This window comes from Mus caroli, unplaced genomic scaffold, assembly GCF_978045245.1.
Source record: "Mus caroli unplaced genomic scaffold, Mus_caroli_1 scaffold_2, whole genome shotgun sequence".
Lineage (NCBI taxonomy): Eukaryota > Metazoa > Chordata > Mammalia > Rodentia > Muridae > Mus > Mus caroli.
The window spans coordinates 151,745,228-151,761,931 of record NW_028227257.1 but is presented as its reverse complement, the minus strand read 5'-3'; the positions used below and the strand labels follow the sequence as shown (position 1 = coordinate 151,761,931).

The 16,704-nt window shown below is 45.2% G+C and overlaps 1 protein-coding gene across 4 annotated transcripts in view; it reads left to right on the top strand.

The window, feature by feature from the left end:
• Positions 1–9,011, top strand: part of Setx (senataxin) — a 58,264-nt gene extending 49,253 nt beyond the window's left edge. For 3 of the 4 annotated variants that reach the window (XM_085835068.1, XM_021156936.2, XM_021156939.2), the window contains 5 exons: positions 137–301; positions 918–1,085; positions 3,445–3,543; positions 4,083–4,170; positions 5,966–9,011. In XM_085835068.1, the coding sequence (XP_085691194.1) occupies positions 137–301; positions 918–1,085; positions 3,445–3,543; positions 4,083–4,170; positions 5,966–6,682 (1,237 nt within the window). In that variant the 3' untranslated portion in view covers positions 6,683–9,011. The remainder of the gene's footprint in view (positions 1–136; positions 302–917; positions 1,086–3,444; positions 3,544–4,082; positions 4,171–5,965) is intronic. The other variant, XM_021156942.2, reaches the window with a different exon arrangement.
• Positions 9,012–16,704: the final 7,693 nt, after the last annotated feature.

Here is a 16,704-nt window from a genome sequence, read left to right as displayed (position 1 = left end):
TCTTCTTGATATTGCTGCCTGACTAGAGGGAAAAACACCTATGCATACTCTTTAATGTAATGGGAACTAACTAGAATTAGTGAGCAATTAGACTGCTGTGAGATTTGACACCTTGTCTTTTTTCATCTTTTTAAAGCTCATATATAAATGTTCAAGAAATAAAGTTGGTGATGGAAATAATTAAACTTATTAAAGAGAAAAGAAAAGATATTTCCTTCCGAAATATTGGCATAATAACCCATTACAAGGCTCAGAAGACGATGATCCAGAAGGATTTGGAGAAAGAATTTGATAAGAAAGGGTGACGTATTTTTACATGTTATTTCTGGTATTTAGGTTGAATTAGGTTATTTCTTAACAGGACTGGGGGGCTGGGGGACTGGGGTTGAATCAGGGTCTTTGTATTCTAGGCACGTGCTCTAACATCTCTGTTATATTGCCCAGTCTTTTTATTATTTTTGTGATCATGTCTGTAAGTTTCCCATTTGCTGTCCTCCTGCCTCAGCCACCAGGCCCTACTAAGATTGTGGTTTTGTCTCCTTATCTCTACACTAAAAGATTAAAATCTGTAAAGTCTAGCAGGGCGTGGTGGCGCACACCTTTAATCCCAGCACTCGGGAGGCAGAGGCAGGCGGATTTCTGAGTTCGAGGCCAGCCTGGTCTACAGAGTGAGTTCCAGGACAGCCAGGGCTACACAGAGAAACCCTGTCTCAAAAAACAAAAAAACAAAAAAACAAAAAAAAAAAAATCTGGAAAGTCAGTGTCAGGTGTTTGGTGAGAAACATTTAACTCCAGCACTTGGAAGGTGGAGGCAGGACGATCAGTCAAGGTCATCCTTGGTACCGTAGTTTCTTTTCCCGTTACTGTGACAAAATAATTCTTGACAAAAACATTAAAGGATTTATTTCACCTCACAGTTTATTACAGCCCACCATGATGGGGGAATCAAGGCAGCAAGACTCTGAAGCATCCAAGCAGCAGCAGCAGAAGATCAGTGAATGTATGCATGCTAGTGATGAGCTCGGTTCCTCCACTGTTACACAGTCCGGGATCTCCAGCCTAGAGAATGGTGCCACCCACACTGGGTGGGTTTTCCCAACTCAACTAACACCACCAATAAATAACCCCCAGAGACATGCCCCCAACCCATTTCTTAGGCTAGTACAGGTTTTACCAAGTTGACTATTAATACTAATCATTATATTCTGCTACATAGTGAGTTCAAGGCTGACCTGGGCTATGTGATCCCCATCTCAACAAAACAGTCTGGAGAGAGATGGCTCAGTGGTTAAGAGCACTTGCATTGCAATCATAAAGATCAGAGTTCAGATCTCAGTACTTAGACAACAAGCTGAGGGTTGCTTCTTTGTAAGCACAGCTCTGACTCGGGCAGAGATGGGGATCTTTTGGGGTTCGCTGGCTTCCAGGCTGTCTGAGAAAGTATGTGCTTTCAAGCTGCTGCTTGTGGCCTTTCCACAATGCACTGTTACTCCTAAGATAGAATACCAAACTAACAACTTTTAAAGTTTCTTCTCTAGAAACACACACAACTGACTTTAGAGAAAATTTTAAAAATCTGGAGATTCTGTCTCTCTATCTTTCTATATCTATCTATCTAGCACACCTCTCAGTGTAGTAACCAAAACCTGAGAAACAGGTTAGACTTGACTGCTGAGTTCCGCCAAATGTCAATCCACAGTCAGCACTAACACAGCTGTGTGTCTGCAGTCCTTGCACTATGGAGTCTGAGGCAGGAGGAGCTAGAGTTTTAGACCTACCTGGGCTACATAGGTAATACCCTATGTGAAAACAACAGAAAAGCCAGTAATACTTAGGACTTGACAAAAGCCTAATTAGGAACACTTCCTGGTTTTCTTTTTTTAATTTATGTAAGGCAGGTACACCATGATGTGCATATGGTCAGAGAACAACTTTCAGTAATTGGTTCTGGATAGAACTCCAGTCATCGGGCTTGGTGGCAAGCTACCTTACACGTTTTGAACCATGTTGCTGGCTCCGAGGACACTGTAATTTTTTTTTTTTTATGACACCAAACCAGAGAAGGTGTTACAAGAGCCACAGGACTGATAACACTAATGATTGCAGATTTAAGAATGCTAAATGGACAGCTGCAGACTGAATCCAGAGCATATTAAGGGACTGTATATCATGACCACATGAAATTTATCCCAGTGCAGTGTTGGTTAACTATATTGCTGGAATAAGAGAAGGAAGCAAGAGTTGGCAGCTCACTCTTGGAGCCTCCATACTTGGGAATACAGTGCAGGATAGACATAATGAGCTTGAAGCCACCCTAGGTTTCTGAATGGAAACTGTATCTTAAGGAACAAACAATTAGTATGGCATGTGGGTCGCCTTCTCAATCTAACAGATGACAGAAAATTAACAAAGCCTATCTTTCACAACAGAAAAAACTATTAGGAGTACAGAGAAAATTTCATAACTTGATTGTCTATAGAAAACACACAGGTAACAGTGATCTGTCATGGTTCAGCAGTCTTTCCTGTAGACCACGGAGGACATTTGTTCTTACTACTTCTGTTGTCCATTGCAATAGACACTCTAGCCAAAGCAAGACTTTGTTGTGTGTAAGTCTATAAATAATTCAGCATGGTTATATATAGATCCAGTTAATGAAGCTACATAAAGAAGCTCTTAGGGTTAACACTTTAAGAGACTTGTAAGAACACAGGATCAATATGTAAAAAGTGGTTGTCGGTGAATAGTCTGCTCAAGAAGTTAAAAACATTCTATTTATAATAAATAGCACCAAAAGTAATAAAATACTTAGAAGTAAATAAGACCAGTAGTAGTATAAGATGTATCCACTGGAAGCTACAAAGCATGTTACAAGAAAAAATTAAATACCCAGCACACGGAAAGAAGGTCGTGGATAAGAAGACACAGCCCCAGTGGCTGTACTCAGAGAAGACTGGTACTTTGTCTACCAGAATTCCACCCGCCTCTGACAGAAGTCGTCAAGCTGATGAAGCTATAGATGACTCTGAAAGGCTTAAGGAAACATACATACAAATATGTATAGCCTCAGACTAGGAGATGGTTTCTTATGGACTTCATAAACACTAAGAATTGTGTTTCAGAAGATGTCATGAAAAGAATGATGTTATGCTGACCTCAGAAGCATATCTGAAGATACTGTCCTGTCTGGAACATACAACGAACCTTACAACTCGGGACATTCGGTTTTTGGTTTTCATGGCAGGGTTTTTCTCTCTGTAGTCCTGGCTATCCTGGAATATACTCTGGCCTCAAACAGAGTCTCTCTGCCTCTGCCTCCAAGTGCTAGGATCAAAGGTGTGCGCCATCACTGCCTGGCATCCAATGAAGAGTTTTAAATACTGCCTTTGTGCATGTATTTCATAATTTAAATGGTTTAGTAAACTTTGTGCCTTTTATAAACAGACCTGCAGAAGTGGACACGGTAGATGCCTTCCAGGGCCGGCAGAAAGACTGTATCATTGTTACCTGTGTCAGGGCAAGTGCTGTGCAAGGCTCAATAGGGTAAGTAGTTCACATTGCATCGTCACTTGTTGAGAAGCAGCTGTCTAGATCCACCAGTGACTGCTCTTAGCCCGAGCCATCATTGTTTTATTCCTTTTGTTTAAAATAGTGGTTCTCAACCTCGGGTCACGCCCTCTTTAGGGATATCAAATGACCCTTTTTCACAGGGGTCACATATCAGATATCCATCATATCAGATAATTTACATTATGATTCACAACAGTAGCAAAATTCCAGTTACAAAGTAGCAACAAAAATAATTTTATGTTTGAGGGTCACCACAGCATGAAGAACTGTGTAAAGAGGTCACAGTGTTAGACAGGTTGAGAACCATTGGTTTAAGTCTGTGTGATAGCTGGCCATTGAGATGGCCCTGTTTAGTAAAGTGCTTACCATACAAGCATAAAGACTTAAGTGTGACTGTCCAGTACCCATGTAAAAGCCATGTGTGATGGTTTGCGTCTTGTAATCCGGATACCTGCGCCAGAGACAGGCATACCCTGGGAGCTCACAGAAGTAACTTTGTTGTTGTTGCATAGATTCCTGGCAAGTTTGCAGAGATTGAATGTCACCATTACACGAGCCAAGTATAGCCTCTTTATCCTTGGACATTTGAAGACTCTGGTGGTAGGTACATTCTGTGGGGACTACAGGGAATTTTTCTGTGGGGGAACTACAGGGAGTTTTAAAATTTTATCTGCTGTTGCCTATTACAGATTTTTTTTTTCTTCATCAAAATGGAAATGATTTCTTGGTTACAAAATAAAGGTTGTTAGGTCTTTCAGCTACTTGGCTGTGAGCTTTTATGTATGTACAAACTTAGCCCAAAGCTCAGGTATGTACACTTGTCTGAACCCTGTTGTGTATCGGTGACAAGACCAAAGAAGGTGTGTAATCTACACAGAAAGTGCTAGGACAGCGTTTAGCAAACAGTGGTGTGGGCATGTGAGCAGCTTCTTCAGAGAGAGTGCAGAGACATGGAGGACTTTGGGCATGTGGGTTACAAGGAGAGGTCTGCCCCAGAGCTTTTCTGCTGCAGGGGTTCTTGGAATGAAGCATAGTGTTCTGTATTTTTAGTGGGGAAATGCTATGAGTGAAGCCAGTGGCAGGGAGCAGGGGAGTGTATGCTTGCTGCTCAGCTCGTCTAGGGGTTACAGTGGATTGGTGCTTTCCAAGTTTTTGCTGTGAACTTTATCTTTTAAAGCTCTCTTGCCAACCCAGTAACTTTTTGGTGTTTTAAAAAGTGGTCCTCTGAGGAGAGAAGCCAATTTTGCTTGTTTTTCTTCCCTGTTTTGTTAATAGCAAGCAAGAGCATTCAAATGCATCTCCTTCCCATCTCTTACCTACATTGTGGTTTTTAGCTCGTGTTGTTTGTGTACCCTCTTAAAGAAGCTGTAAAAGCTTGTTTTATGTCTCGCTTTAAGTTGATAAGGAAAAACAAAATTTGAGTGTAAATATTGCTAAAAGATTGTTTCTAACATAAACATTGACATTTTAAAATAAAGTCATGGGGGCTGGAGACATGGCTCAGTGGTTACTGCCTTTCTAGAGGACAGGAGTTTGGGTCTCAACACCCACGTTGGATGGTTCACGACTGCCTGTAACTCAAGCTCCAGGTCTCTGAAAGGTCTTGCTCACTGACATAAACACATAGAACACAGAAATAAATTATAAACCCTTACTGATGGGGCTGGGGACAGCTCAGTGGTATATAACACTTGCCTGGCAGGTATAAGGCCCTGAGTCCATCCCCAGCAGCATACATGCAATTTAAGCAAGAGAAGAATAAAATAGAAAGATTCAGGGTTCTGGAGGGATGCTCAGGGGTTAAGAGTTCTCCTAATCTTCCCTCAGTAGTCCTTTGGGGCTTGGGAGGCCTTTGGGAAGCTTAATAAATGCTGTGGGTTTCCTTCAAGAGCAATCTTGTGTGGTCAGGAATTTGCCTTCGGAAACCAAGTCTTAACTGTTAAAATGTCAGCCATGTAGGTCAGTATAGGTCAGCAGGATGCTTACTGCAGTAGCAGCTAGAGAAATGAAGTCGTTGTACACTTGTGGGGTTGATGCAGCAGAAGGACTGTAGCTTTAATCTTATTTAATTTTAAGTGACATAAATTTCAATAGCCTGGCAGAGCAGGTCTGTAGGAGGACATCTTACTGTGTGGCAAGGATGGTAGGGATGCGAGTAAAGTTTCTGTGCAGCTGTCACCAGCCTTGGCTTTTAAAGATCATGACTCCTTAAGACTGGTCGTTTGAGTGCCTCCTTCACTCTTGTCTTCTGAGTGGTGAATTTTTGAGTCTGTTTTATCAGACTATATTTATTCCTTCAGAAATGGAAGTTGGGCCCACATGCTTTTCCAGCAAAATGAGTGTTTCTGTAGGGTGTGATTTTTTTTTTTTTTTTTTTTACTCCTCTTTGTTTCAGGAAAACCAGCATTGGTATGAACTGATTCAGGATGCTCAGAAGCGTGGGGCCATTATTAAGACCTGTGACCCAAACTATAGACATGACGCAATGAAGATTCTGAAACTGAAGCCTGTGCTACAGAGGAGTCTGACCCATCCCCCAGCCACTGCCCCGGAGGCACCCAGACCCCAGGGTGGCTTGCCCAGCAACAGGCTGGACAGTGGACTTGCCACAACATCTTTTGCTGCTTCTTTGTATCACACACCCTCTGATACTGTCACTTCAAAGGGACCTGAAAGGCCACTTCTTCAAGACCGACTTCGAGATCCACGACTACTCAGGAGATTGGATGCTGAAGCCAAGGGAACATTCCTGAAGGATCCACAGCCCGTTAGCCCCCAGCTCCCCAGGGTAGTTCATCTCTTGGGAGAGCCTGTGGTTTTCCAGAACCTAGGTTTTGTTGTGCCGCCATCCACTGCCATCGTTGCTCCTCTGGGCAGCCACAGGTCACCTATACAGGCTGAGCCACCACCTGCTCACCCTGCTGCTGCCGCCTCCACAAGTAAGAGGAAGTACAGTGACCCAGATGCTGGGCTCAGCCACAGAAGAGAGCCCAGGGCCTTCAGTGGAGAGCAGGGGAGGCATGGCTCTATGACTCATCATGTGCTGAGAAGCACTGACTGGGACAGGAGGAGGCTGGATGACAGCAGTGCCAAGAGGAGACAATTTCTATAGTAGCACCTGGTGAGGAGACTTGTCCACAGGCCAGCTAGTGGTACCCTACTGAGAAGCTGGGCTTTGTCTTTGTTTCCCTTGAAGGGTCTCTGTTAGAGGATGGAAGTAACTTCTAATTCTTGGTCTGTTTGTTGGTCTTGTTTTCAGTACTTTTTGCCAGTTGTATACACTTGGAGAGGGCATTTGTATGCCTGTAATCTTGTTCTTGAGGTCAGAAATTCAAAACATTGGGAGCTTTCGTTGTAAAGGTTAAACTGAATCCATATAGCAAATGTAGATCCTTTTACAGTGTAAACCACACTTCCTGCCTCAGCCTAAAGCACTGGTCCAACAGAGCAAACTTCCTATTTAAAGAGAGAGAGGAAGACAGATCCTTTCAACCATTGTGTGGTAGACAAGTTTAACAGCCTCAGTACTGGGAGTTAGCCAAGTTTGAACAAGTAGCTAGTGTCTTGAGCTGGGGTTTCCTAGGCTTTTAGAAAGCAGCACATTGGGAGTTGTGCTCATAAGTGCACTTTGAAACAAGGCAGCTTGGCACAGGGCATCACTGTGACAAGTTCATTTACCTATATTGGTGTATAGGTTTTCTGGCTAAATATCTTTCCCTTCTTAAAACGGAAGAACAATTCTTGAATGGTCATTCATGCTTCCAATGTTTGGTGAGGTTGGTGTAACTGGGGAATTGTAGACAGCTTAGCAAATGGAGGATTTGTGCTGGCTTGGTTGGCTTGGCCTGGAAGAGTCCATTTAGGATGCTTGTGAAGACTTGAGGGTTGCCAGGAAAATTTAAAAGGATGCATTTCAAGGGATCCCATGGGAGCTAAACAGGGGCAGAGCAGATAGCATATCTCAGGCAGGAGAGAAACTCCATGAGAAAGAAGAGCAGCTGTCTAGGCTGCTGGACCATCCAGTAGGTAGATGAAAGTGCAGTCTGTGTTGGGTCACTGCAGGCACTGGACTCCATCAGACCTGGTGTGGTTGTGAGAGGAAAGCAGAGGGGCCTGGAAGTCAGTCAGGACAAGGGTGGGAGGGCTGTTTAACCAGTCTCTATGTAGAAGGGCATGTGAGTGTGAGGTCTCTGGTAACTACTGTGTGCACAGCCCGTTAGCTGCCTTGGGGCACGAAGACAGCCCTAAAACTTAGTGTTCGCTGTTAAGAGGGGTTTTTTCCATCTGTTCTTACACAAGGGTTTTGTGTTAGAAATTCTGCTGAAGGAGGTTTTGTTTGTTAAGAGCTTTGAAAAAACTGTATTTTGCCAAGTTTCAACACTTGAGTTTCCTGATCTCTTTCTGCTAGTGCCCAGACATGAACCCTAATATCTGTTGAATACTTGTAAAGCTGGGGAGTGAGCACCTTCTCAGAGCACTTCAGCCTCCTGGATGTCCCCAGCTAAGTGGGAAAGAAATCTTGCTCTGGCTAGGGCAGGGGTTCAGTAAGCTCCTGCATATGACATTGGCAGGAAACCTCACTGTCACTTGAAATTTTCTTTCCTAGTATCTGTGAGAAGTGCTCAGTTTAGCCAAAAGTGTGCTTCTGAGAGGGGAATAACAACAGCAATAGCCAGGACGTTTCCCACTCTAAAGACCCAAGAAATATGTTTGTAAAAAGAAGATTTTCCAAAACATGTAGTTGGCTGCTCTCCGATGAGTATGTTGTAGGACATTGTGTGTTTATCTGCTGGCTCATGGCTAGCCACATCCGAGTATTGGAATTTGTATTGCAGCCTGCTTATTTTGTGAATGTAAGGGCTGCTGGGATTAGACTCTGGCCAAGGGATCTTCCTTCTCAGCAAGCAGACCTTGCCTTAGAACTGTCTCTCAGCAGAATGTAGTTGCATAACATTAGATCTGAAACCTTATTTATTCCAGATGGTAAAGGTATTTGCAGAAAGTGTTTGCTGTGTCAAGTGGCCTTTCCTGACAGTGCTGTCAGAAATGGTTAACCCTGACAAGATGAAAAGGTCACTCTGTCCTTGCTGTGGTTAAAAGAACATGCCCTGACTACTGTCAAATGTTATTTCAAGCTGAATATATTATACCTGTCTTACTTTGCTTCTCTCTTGATTTACCACAGTTTGTCCAGTTATGTTTTCATGAATTATCAGGAGTAAATTTGAACAAAAACATGTGAATAATCTCCTGTAAATGTGTTTTATAACAAGAGTGTGCTAAACTATTTTCTAAAAATTACTTGTGCATTTTGGGAATCTTTCTGTAGCTTTGTGTTTTGTATGCTCTGGATTCATAACTGGATTTTGGCAAATAGTAAACCTATTATCTTTGTTAAAACCTAAAATTTAAGAGAAAATGGCAGAAATAAAAACAAACAAGAAAACTGGCCTGGGTTAGAAGTATTCTGTGCTGCTAGGTTAAGGCTGGAAGACCCTCCCCCTGCCAGCTCCTTGTCTTCACTCCCCTTCAGTCCCACGCTCCTCATCCTTGGGGTCCTTTGGTGCCATGGACCACCCTGGCTGGGTATGGGGGTCCCTGGGATGTGGGTTTCTCAAGGTCAGGTGGGTAAGGATTCGGTGATGACAAACAGAAACAAGCACAGAGGCAGTCTGGATCTGAGTGGATTTTGCAGCTCTCAAGGGTTTTTATACATAAACAGGTGTGACAGCTCTGAAAAGGTGTGTTCAGTGGAGCAGTGAAATAGAACAGTCATAACAGTAATCATTTGGTACATCAAAATATGAAATATCCTCCAAGTCTTACAACTTCAGAAAAAAGGTATTTTCAGAAAAACATTCAGGTAGAATGGATATTGTTATGATCATTTAGTACATCAAAATACAAAAATCATCTAAGGCTAGTGGCAAATTCCCAAGAAAAAGCTAGTGCCTTTTTATGATGTTACTATTTAACCTCTACTTCCTGTTCTTCTGTAACTCTTCAAAGCATAAATTTAAACGATTTTAATTCTTTATAATTAAGGCTTTCTTTTTTTTTTTTTTAAGATTTATTTATTTAAGTACACTGTAGCTGTCCTCAGACACTCCAGAAGAGGGCGCCAGATCTCGTTACGGATGGTTGTGAGCCACCATGTGGTTGCTGGGATTTGAACTCTGGACCTTCGGAAGAGCAGTCGGGTGCTCTTACCCACTGAGCCATCTCACCAGCCCTAACTAAGGCTTTCTTAAACAAGATACCAAAACCTACTTCCGATGACACAGGTGCAGCCATATCAAATATTATTGTCGGGAAAGTTTAATATTTATCAATACTCTTATACATGATTTGTAAAGTGAGGCGCTGGTTTTCCCAGAGATGAGGCCATGGTTAGTGACTCCATTTCAAGGGATGGTTTTGTAGCCATAATACTCGCTTAAGATCTTGGCCTAGGCTATCAGGAACATCTCATATATAGGAAAAGGAATAGAAAACATAAAACAGCTAAGTAGCCAAGAGAACCATGCTCAGTAATTTTTCTCTTGCGAAGAGTTCCACAACCAGTTCCAGGAGGCCTCCCCTTTTTGAGGTCAAACACCTCAGCCTGTGGAACTTGTCACACAGCTCCTTACTGGAGGTGGTGTGGCACTTTGGAATCTGGGTAAGGTTATGAGTGTCTCCATTGCCACATGGACATCCTATAGATTACAGCAAGTTCACTAGGCTGGGGCTGGGAGGTGGAGACTACACATGGGCAGTGACTTGAGACAGGAACTCCTGGAAATGGCAGAGGAGGCACGGCACATCCATGTGCAAGTCAGGTCATTGCGAGTGGCCATAGATACTCAGAACACACACAGTAGCTTACAGAATGATGTCACTTAAAGGACACTTAATCTGTTTTCCACATCTTGCTGTACCCAGGGTCCACTTGGAGATCACAGGGAAGAAGGGAGGGTGATGATAAATTTGCCCAATGGGATGATGAGCACTATGCCATGGCCCCTTCATCTGGAATTTGTCAGTAGCTGTCAGTGATTGAAGTGGCCAGGCATCCCTCTCTGTACCAATCCACAATTGCACAGTCATTCCACTCCCTGGGTTTCACTATTCATAGAGGAATAAATAATTCAGGGAGCAACATAAGATTTAGTTTGAACTTAAAGAGAATTTACAGTGTTGTGAGCACGACAGGCAGTTTCTGCACACAAGGGACCTGAGTTATCTGCTTCTGCTGTGGAATGTGAGTGGAGTTCTCCAGTGGCATCTGAAGCCACGGAGGCCTGAAACATGGCTGTCTTTTTCTGCTACAAGTGGGAGCCTTCGGCCTGGATACTTTTAAAAAAGTATTGCTTTTGTTGTCTCTCCCTGCCCCCCGCCCATTTTCTGATGTTTTTTGGGTGCAGCTTTTGAAGATCGAGCTCTCGGGTGTTTCTATAGCAGAGCCTTGGAGTCTGGCTCCCACAGAGTCAGCAGGAATAAGGGGATCCATGGGGGTCATCTCTGAGGTTCTGGATGTAGCCCTCCAAGAAAAGTCAGTGGGAAACCAGTTTCTGTTCAGATGGGAGGTTCCCTGGGGCAGTCAGTGCAGCAGGGCCAAGGGAGGAAACTAAAATGGCCCAACGGATCCTTCCACCAGAGTCCACATCATTTCAGAACCTTTGGTTTTCCTGAGGGTTTGCTCTTGGTTTGGACACTCTGGGCCTGGACATCCGTATAAAAACATGGAGACAGTCTCTCGCACTTCCGAAGCTGTGTGCACTTGTGTTCTGCATAGTCATTCACTCTACATTTTTTTCCTCCATTGCCTGCCTCTTATTAACCCCCATTGCTGGGAATTGAACCCAGGATCTGGCATATGCTAGGCCAGCACTCCACCACACCCCTGGAGATTTCCCTCCCCTTTTAAAGACAGGGTCTCCCTCTATGGTCTAGAGTTTTCTCTGTGTGTAAGTCAGGCTGAACTCAGAGATCCACCTGCTTCTGCCTTCTGAGTGCTGGAGGCATCCCCAAGACACCTACCTGCCTAACTCTTTGTACTTTTGTTTTGTTTTGTTTTGTTTTGTTTTTTCTTTTGAGACAGGGTTTCTCTGTGTAGCCCTGGCTGTCCTGGAACTCACTCTGTAAACCAGGCTGGCTTCGAACTCAGAAATTCATCTGCCTCTGCCTCCCAAGTGCTGGGATTAAAGGCGTGCGCCACCACGCCCAGCTTCTTTGTACTTTTTAATGGTAAAGGTTATTGCCTTTATTAAAATTTAAACTTTTAAATTGTGTGTATCTGTGTGCATCTGAAAGGCAAGTATATGCAGGTGAGTGCAGGTGTTTGTGGAATTTAGTGGCACTAGATAAAGATATCCTTGGAGCTGGAGTTACAAGGCAGTTTGTAAGCTTTCAGACAAGGATGCAGGGACTCTTAACTGCTGCTCACAACAGTTACCTAACCAGTTTCTTTTTAAAACTTACTACGTGTGCGTGTGCGTGTGTGTGTGTATGTGGTCAGGCTTGGTATCAAGTACCTTTCACTGATCCATCTCACCAGCCAGATGTTTGGTTTGTATATACCGGTGGCCATGAAAAACTTTCTACAGTAAGGGGTTTGGGTGTAGAGAGGATTTCAGCGCCCCTGGTCTAGAGGATGCAGTTCTACAGCCCCACTCTCCACAGGGTGAGACTCTGCCTGTAGCCTTGTGAAGGCCAGGTGCTGCAGTCTTCCAGGTTAATACCAGTGCAGTGGAGGATGCTCTGTCTCTCCCTACACCCCTCCCAAGGCCTGCAGGGCGACGCTTCTGCTGAGAGTGTACACCCCCCTCTTCTGGGGGAGTGGGGCTCACATTCTCTGCTCATTTTTCTCCTGTGCTCATTGTCCCTTTGGCTTTTAGCAGCAGTGTGTTTCCAGTGTGAATCATACATTGTGTCCATTTCCTGTGTTCTGCATTGTTTTGTGCTTTGTGCCTTTTTAGACACATCTTTGGTTATACAGGGGGATTTGCTTCTCCTCCCTCCTCCTCTCCCTCCTCCTCTCCCTCCTCCTCTCCCTCCTCCTCCTCTTGCCAGTTTTTGGAGACAGGTTTCTCTGTAGCCCTAGAATTCTCTCTGTTGACCAGGCTGGGCCTCTGTAGATCTGCCTGCCTCTGCCTTCTGAGTGCTGGGATTAAAGGGGAGCACCACCACTGCCCTTAATGTCATTTAATATATCCATCTAAAAGCTGAAAAACCATTCTTTTTTTAAAATCCCACTTGCAGCCTAACTTTTTTTTTTAAAGATTTATTTATTATATGTAAGTACACTGTAGCTGACTTCAGACACACCAGAAGAGGGCATCAGATCTCATTACGGGTGGTTGTGAGCCTCCATGTGGTTGCTGGGATTTGAACTCAGGACCTTTGGAAGAGCAGTCGGTGCTCTTAACCACTGAGCCATTCTCTCCAGCCCCCCAAAAACATTTTTCATTTGGAAATTCAAATCTTCTGTTTTTTAAAATGATGTGAGTATGGAGGTGAGGGCAGCGAGTATGTCCACATGTATGTCTGCTCACAGAGGCCTTGAATCCCTTGGAGTTGGGAGTTCCAAGTGGTTGTGAGCTGCCATGTGGGTGCTGGGAATCGAACCCAGGTTCTTCACAAGAGCAACAAGTGCTCTCAACCACAGAACCACTTCTCCAGCCCTTCAATTGCACTTTATGTGTTTTGTGTGTGCATGCACACACACCAGTACTTGCTGCCTGCGGAGGCCAGAGGACAATTTGTAGTTGTTTCTGTTCTTCCGTGTAGCTCCTGAGATTGAACTGAGGCAGTCAGGCTTACCAGCAATCGCCCTTCCCCGCTGAGCCACCTCCTGACCCTTAGTGCCTCGCAGGGACTGGGCTCCTTTTATGGCATCTGTATGACCTTTCAGCACAGGCACATGGTGTGCAGTGACCATGTCAGGGTGACAGGCACTTTCATCCCTTGTGATGCCTGCTGGCTAGGGCCCTGTCCTGCTCTCTTCAGCTCTTTTGAAGTATTCAGCTAGTGATTGTCAATGCTGGTTGCTTCTCAGGCCCATGCAGTGTGGAAACATCCTCCTGTCCCCCTGGCCTGTGCCAGTACCCACCCTCCCATCACTCTTTCCATGCCCTAATGATAATTTCTGAGGGTTGCTGTACAGTCTTAAGAGAAAGAACCCATGTTGGGTAAGAGTTCGTGACTGTCCGCATTCTAGTAAAGACTCCTCTGAGCTTGCTGGTCCAGGGCCCTAGCAGCTGGCCTCTGGGCTTCTGTCTGCCCTGCTGTGGAGTCTACCTTTACTTTCTGGAACCCCCTCTCTTCCTAGAGAAGAATGTTTACAAGCTAAGATCTAGTCCCAGGCACTCTAAACTTACCTGTTCTCCTGCTGGAGCTTTCTAGAACTGAGATCGGGGAAGAGTGAGTAGAATTGGATGTCAGGTGGGGGAAGGGGGGGATACAGTGGGAAAGGCCCTAAGGGTACAATTCCCCCCTTTCTCATCTTCCTTCCAGTCTCCTTGAAGTGCTATTTCTCCTACATGCCCAGCAGAGCTTGCATCTCTTCTAGATCATAGGTCAGTCAGTGAAAGGGACTCAGGCCCCCCTGGAAGAAGTCCCAAGACATTAGTCCAAACGTGGTTCTGATTGCTCAGCATGACGTCATAGCATGATGGGGGATTTTATTCAAGACAAGGCCTCACTATGTAGCCCTAGCTGTCCTAGAACTCACTCTGTAGACCAGGCTGGCCTCGAACTCACAAAGTGCTGGGATTAAAGGCCTGTGCCTCTTATGTCTGGCATGATGGATATGGGCCTCCATCTGTGATATCATTCCTCTCCTGGATGCACAGGGATCTTGGAAGCTGGTCTCCAGCCTCTGGGAACCAAAGGCACTTCCCAGACAAAGCTGCCTCCAAGACTGCAATTCCAGCATGTCAACCTGGCCTGCTCTAGAAGCCCTGTCACCTGTCCCTCGACCAGTCCTCCACTACCTCCAGGTTCTAGGTCTCAGCCAGGACCTGGGACCTTTAGAGACAACCTTGCTCACCCTCATAGCCTTCCTGCAGCCTCTCCACACTTCTTTGAGGATTTTTGGGTCTAGCAAAACCTTGAAGAGATGGGGGCAGAGAATGCTGCTGAGCAGGGTAGGACCAGCAGAGGCAGGTAGGCCATGCAAGCAGCCAGAGGGCTTCCCTGGACTTGGGAGGTCCAGGACAGCCACATGACTATCTGTGCCTTTCAGCTTTCTGAACTCCACTGGGAGTTCCTTTCCTATGACCTCCATTTCCTGGTTCCCCAATGTCCCATCAATACCTCTCTCTCCATTAGTCCTGCTAATGTCCCCTGCCTGGTTCTTTTGTTTGTTTGTTTGTTTTTCAATATACAGGGTTTCTCTGTATAGCTCTGGCTGTCCTGGAACTCACTTTGTAGACCAGGCTGGTCTTGAACTCAGAAATCTGCCTGCCTCTGCCTCCTGAGTGTTGGGATTAAAGGCATGCGCCACCATGCCTGGCTCCCCTGCCTAGTTCTAAGCCCCAATCTACCAACGTGCAGGAGAGCAAACAGAAGAAGCAAGCCTCACCTCTGTAATCCTCGAACTCAGGGCTGGAAAGGAGGTTGGCTATGGGTTCCAGGCCAGCCATGAAGAAGTAAGCAGAAAGGTTCCAACCCTGGGGGTTCTGGCTGGCTGCTGCATAGAGGGCAGTCCAGGAGCAGGGGATCCCTGGGCACAGTGGGCAGGGGCCTGCAGAGTCTTTCTGGTCCTGGGTGGCATGCACTTTGGGAAGGAGTAGGGCAGGTGGAAGGGCTGGGCCTCTTTAGTGCCCAAGCGTCAGGTCCAGCACGGCTGTGGAAGAGGCTGGGACACGGTGGGGTCCTGCCCCTGGAGCATCATTGCCAGGCTGTGGATCCCCCAAGTATGCTGATGGTTGCTGTTACCCTGTAGCTGATATGCTGTCTCATTTATGTGCTTGAATTTCAATCTCTCTTTCTGGGGAATATACTTCCCCCATTACTCAGGGCTAATCACTCCATAATACATGAAACAGATGGGTTCTCAGGAATGAGGTGGTCATGAGGCTGTGGGGGTTGAGAACAGGCCTTCCTTCTGCTTGGCCCTTAGGGCCATGGGAAAGGATCGAGACAACATAACCACAGAGGTCATAAAAACCTGCATGGCCCTTTGTAAGAACTGCTCATTATGTGACTTGAACTTAAACTTGGGATTATATGAGAAGACTCATGTACCCTCTGATCCAATGACTGTTGTATTAATTAGCTAGGATGAACCTGGGGACTTCAAGGATAGAGAAGAAAAGGCATAGATAGGAAAAGAAGGAAGAATCTATTTTTAAAAAAGACAGATGGGTTTATCTTGTAGGAGGAAGGTGTGTGTATGAAACAAAACAATATTAGAAGGAGAGTGTGGCTTAAGGGAAAAGGACGCTGGGCTGGTGAGTTTGCGTTCACAGAGAGGTTGTCAATTTCAGACATGAGGCCATGGAATTGCTAGGATAAGGAAAAGAAGACTGGAGAGTTAAAAGATGATGTTCAAGCTTATGAAGCGTTGGTCCTGCTCCTTGCTACGTGCAGGACCGTGTAGGACCGTGCAGGACCGTGCAGGACCGTGCCTAGAGATCGGAGCGAGCCAGCTGCTCTGCTTGCATAGATTCGAAGACCTCTGTAAGGAATCGTTTTAACCTCCGTCGGCTGCCATCTTTCTGTTCTCACACGAAAACGTCACTGGAACGACTGCTGTCTACCATACCAGGAGACCCCAGGAGCCGTGCCAGCTGCCGGTGAGGAACACACTGTGGGCAAGCTTTGTGTTTAGTTTTTATTTCAAAGAATCAGGGGTTGTGGGGAGTAAAATCTGGGATTTTTAGAATTTATTTAACCATGGATCTCTTTGTGTTTTAGAAAATGACTAACAATAGTCAAAAGATCTGATTAATGTAGTTTTAGTAAATAAAAGACTGGGTTCTCTCTGACCAAATGGAGCAATGAGAGAGAGAGAGAGAGAGAGAGAGAGAGAGAGAGAGAGGGAGAGAGAGAGGGAGAGAGAGAGAGAGAGAGAGAGAGAGAGAACCTGAACTGACAGCGGCATCCACCCGCATCCACCCGTTTCTCAGGACCCGCCTCACACTGAGG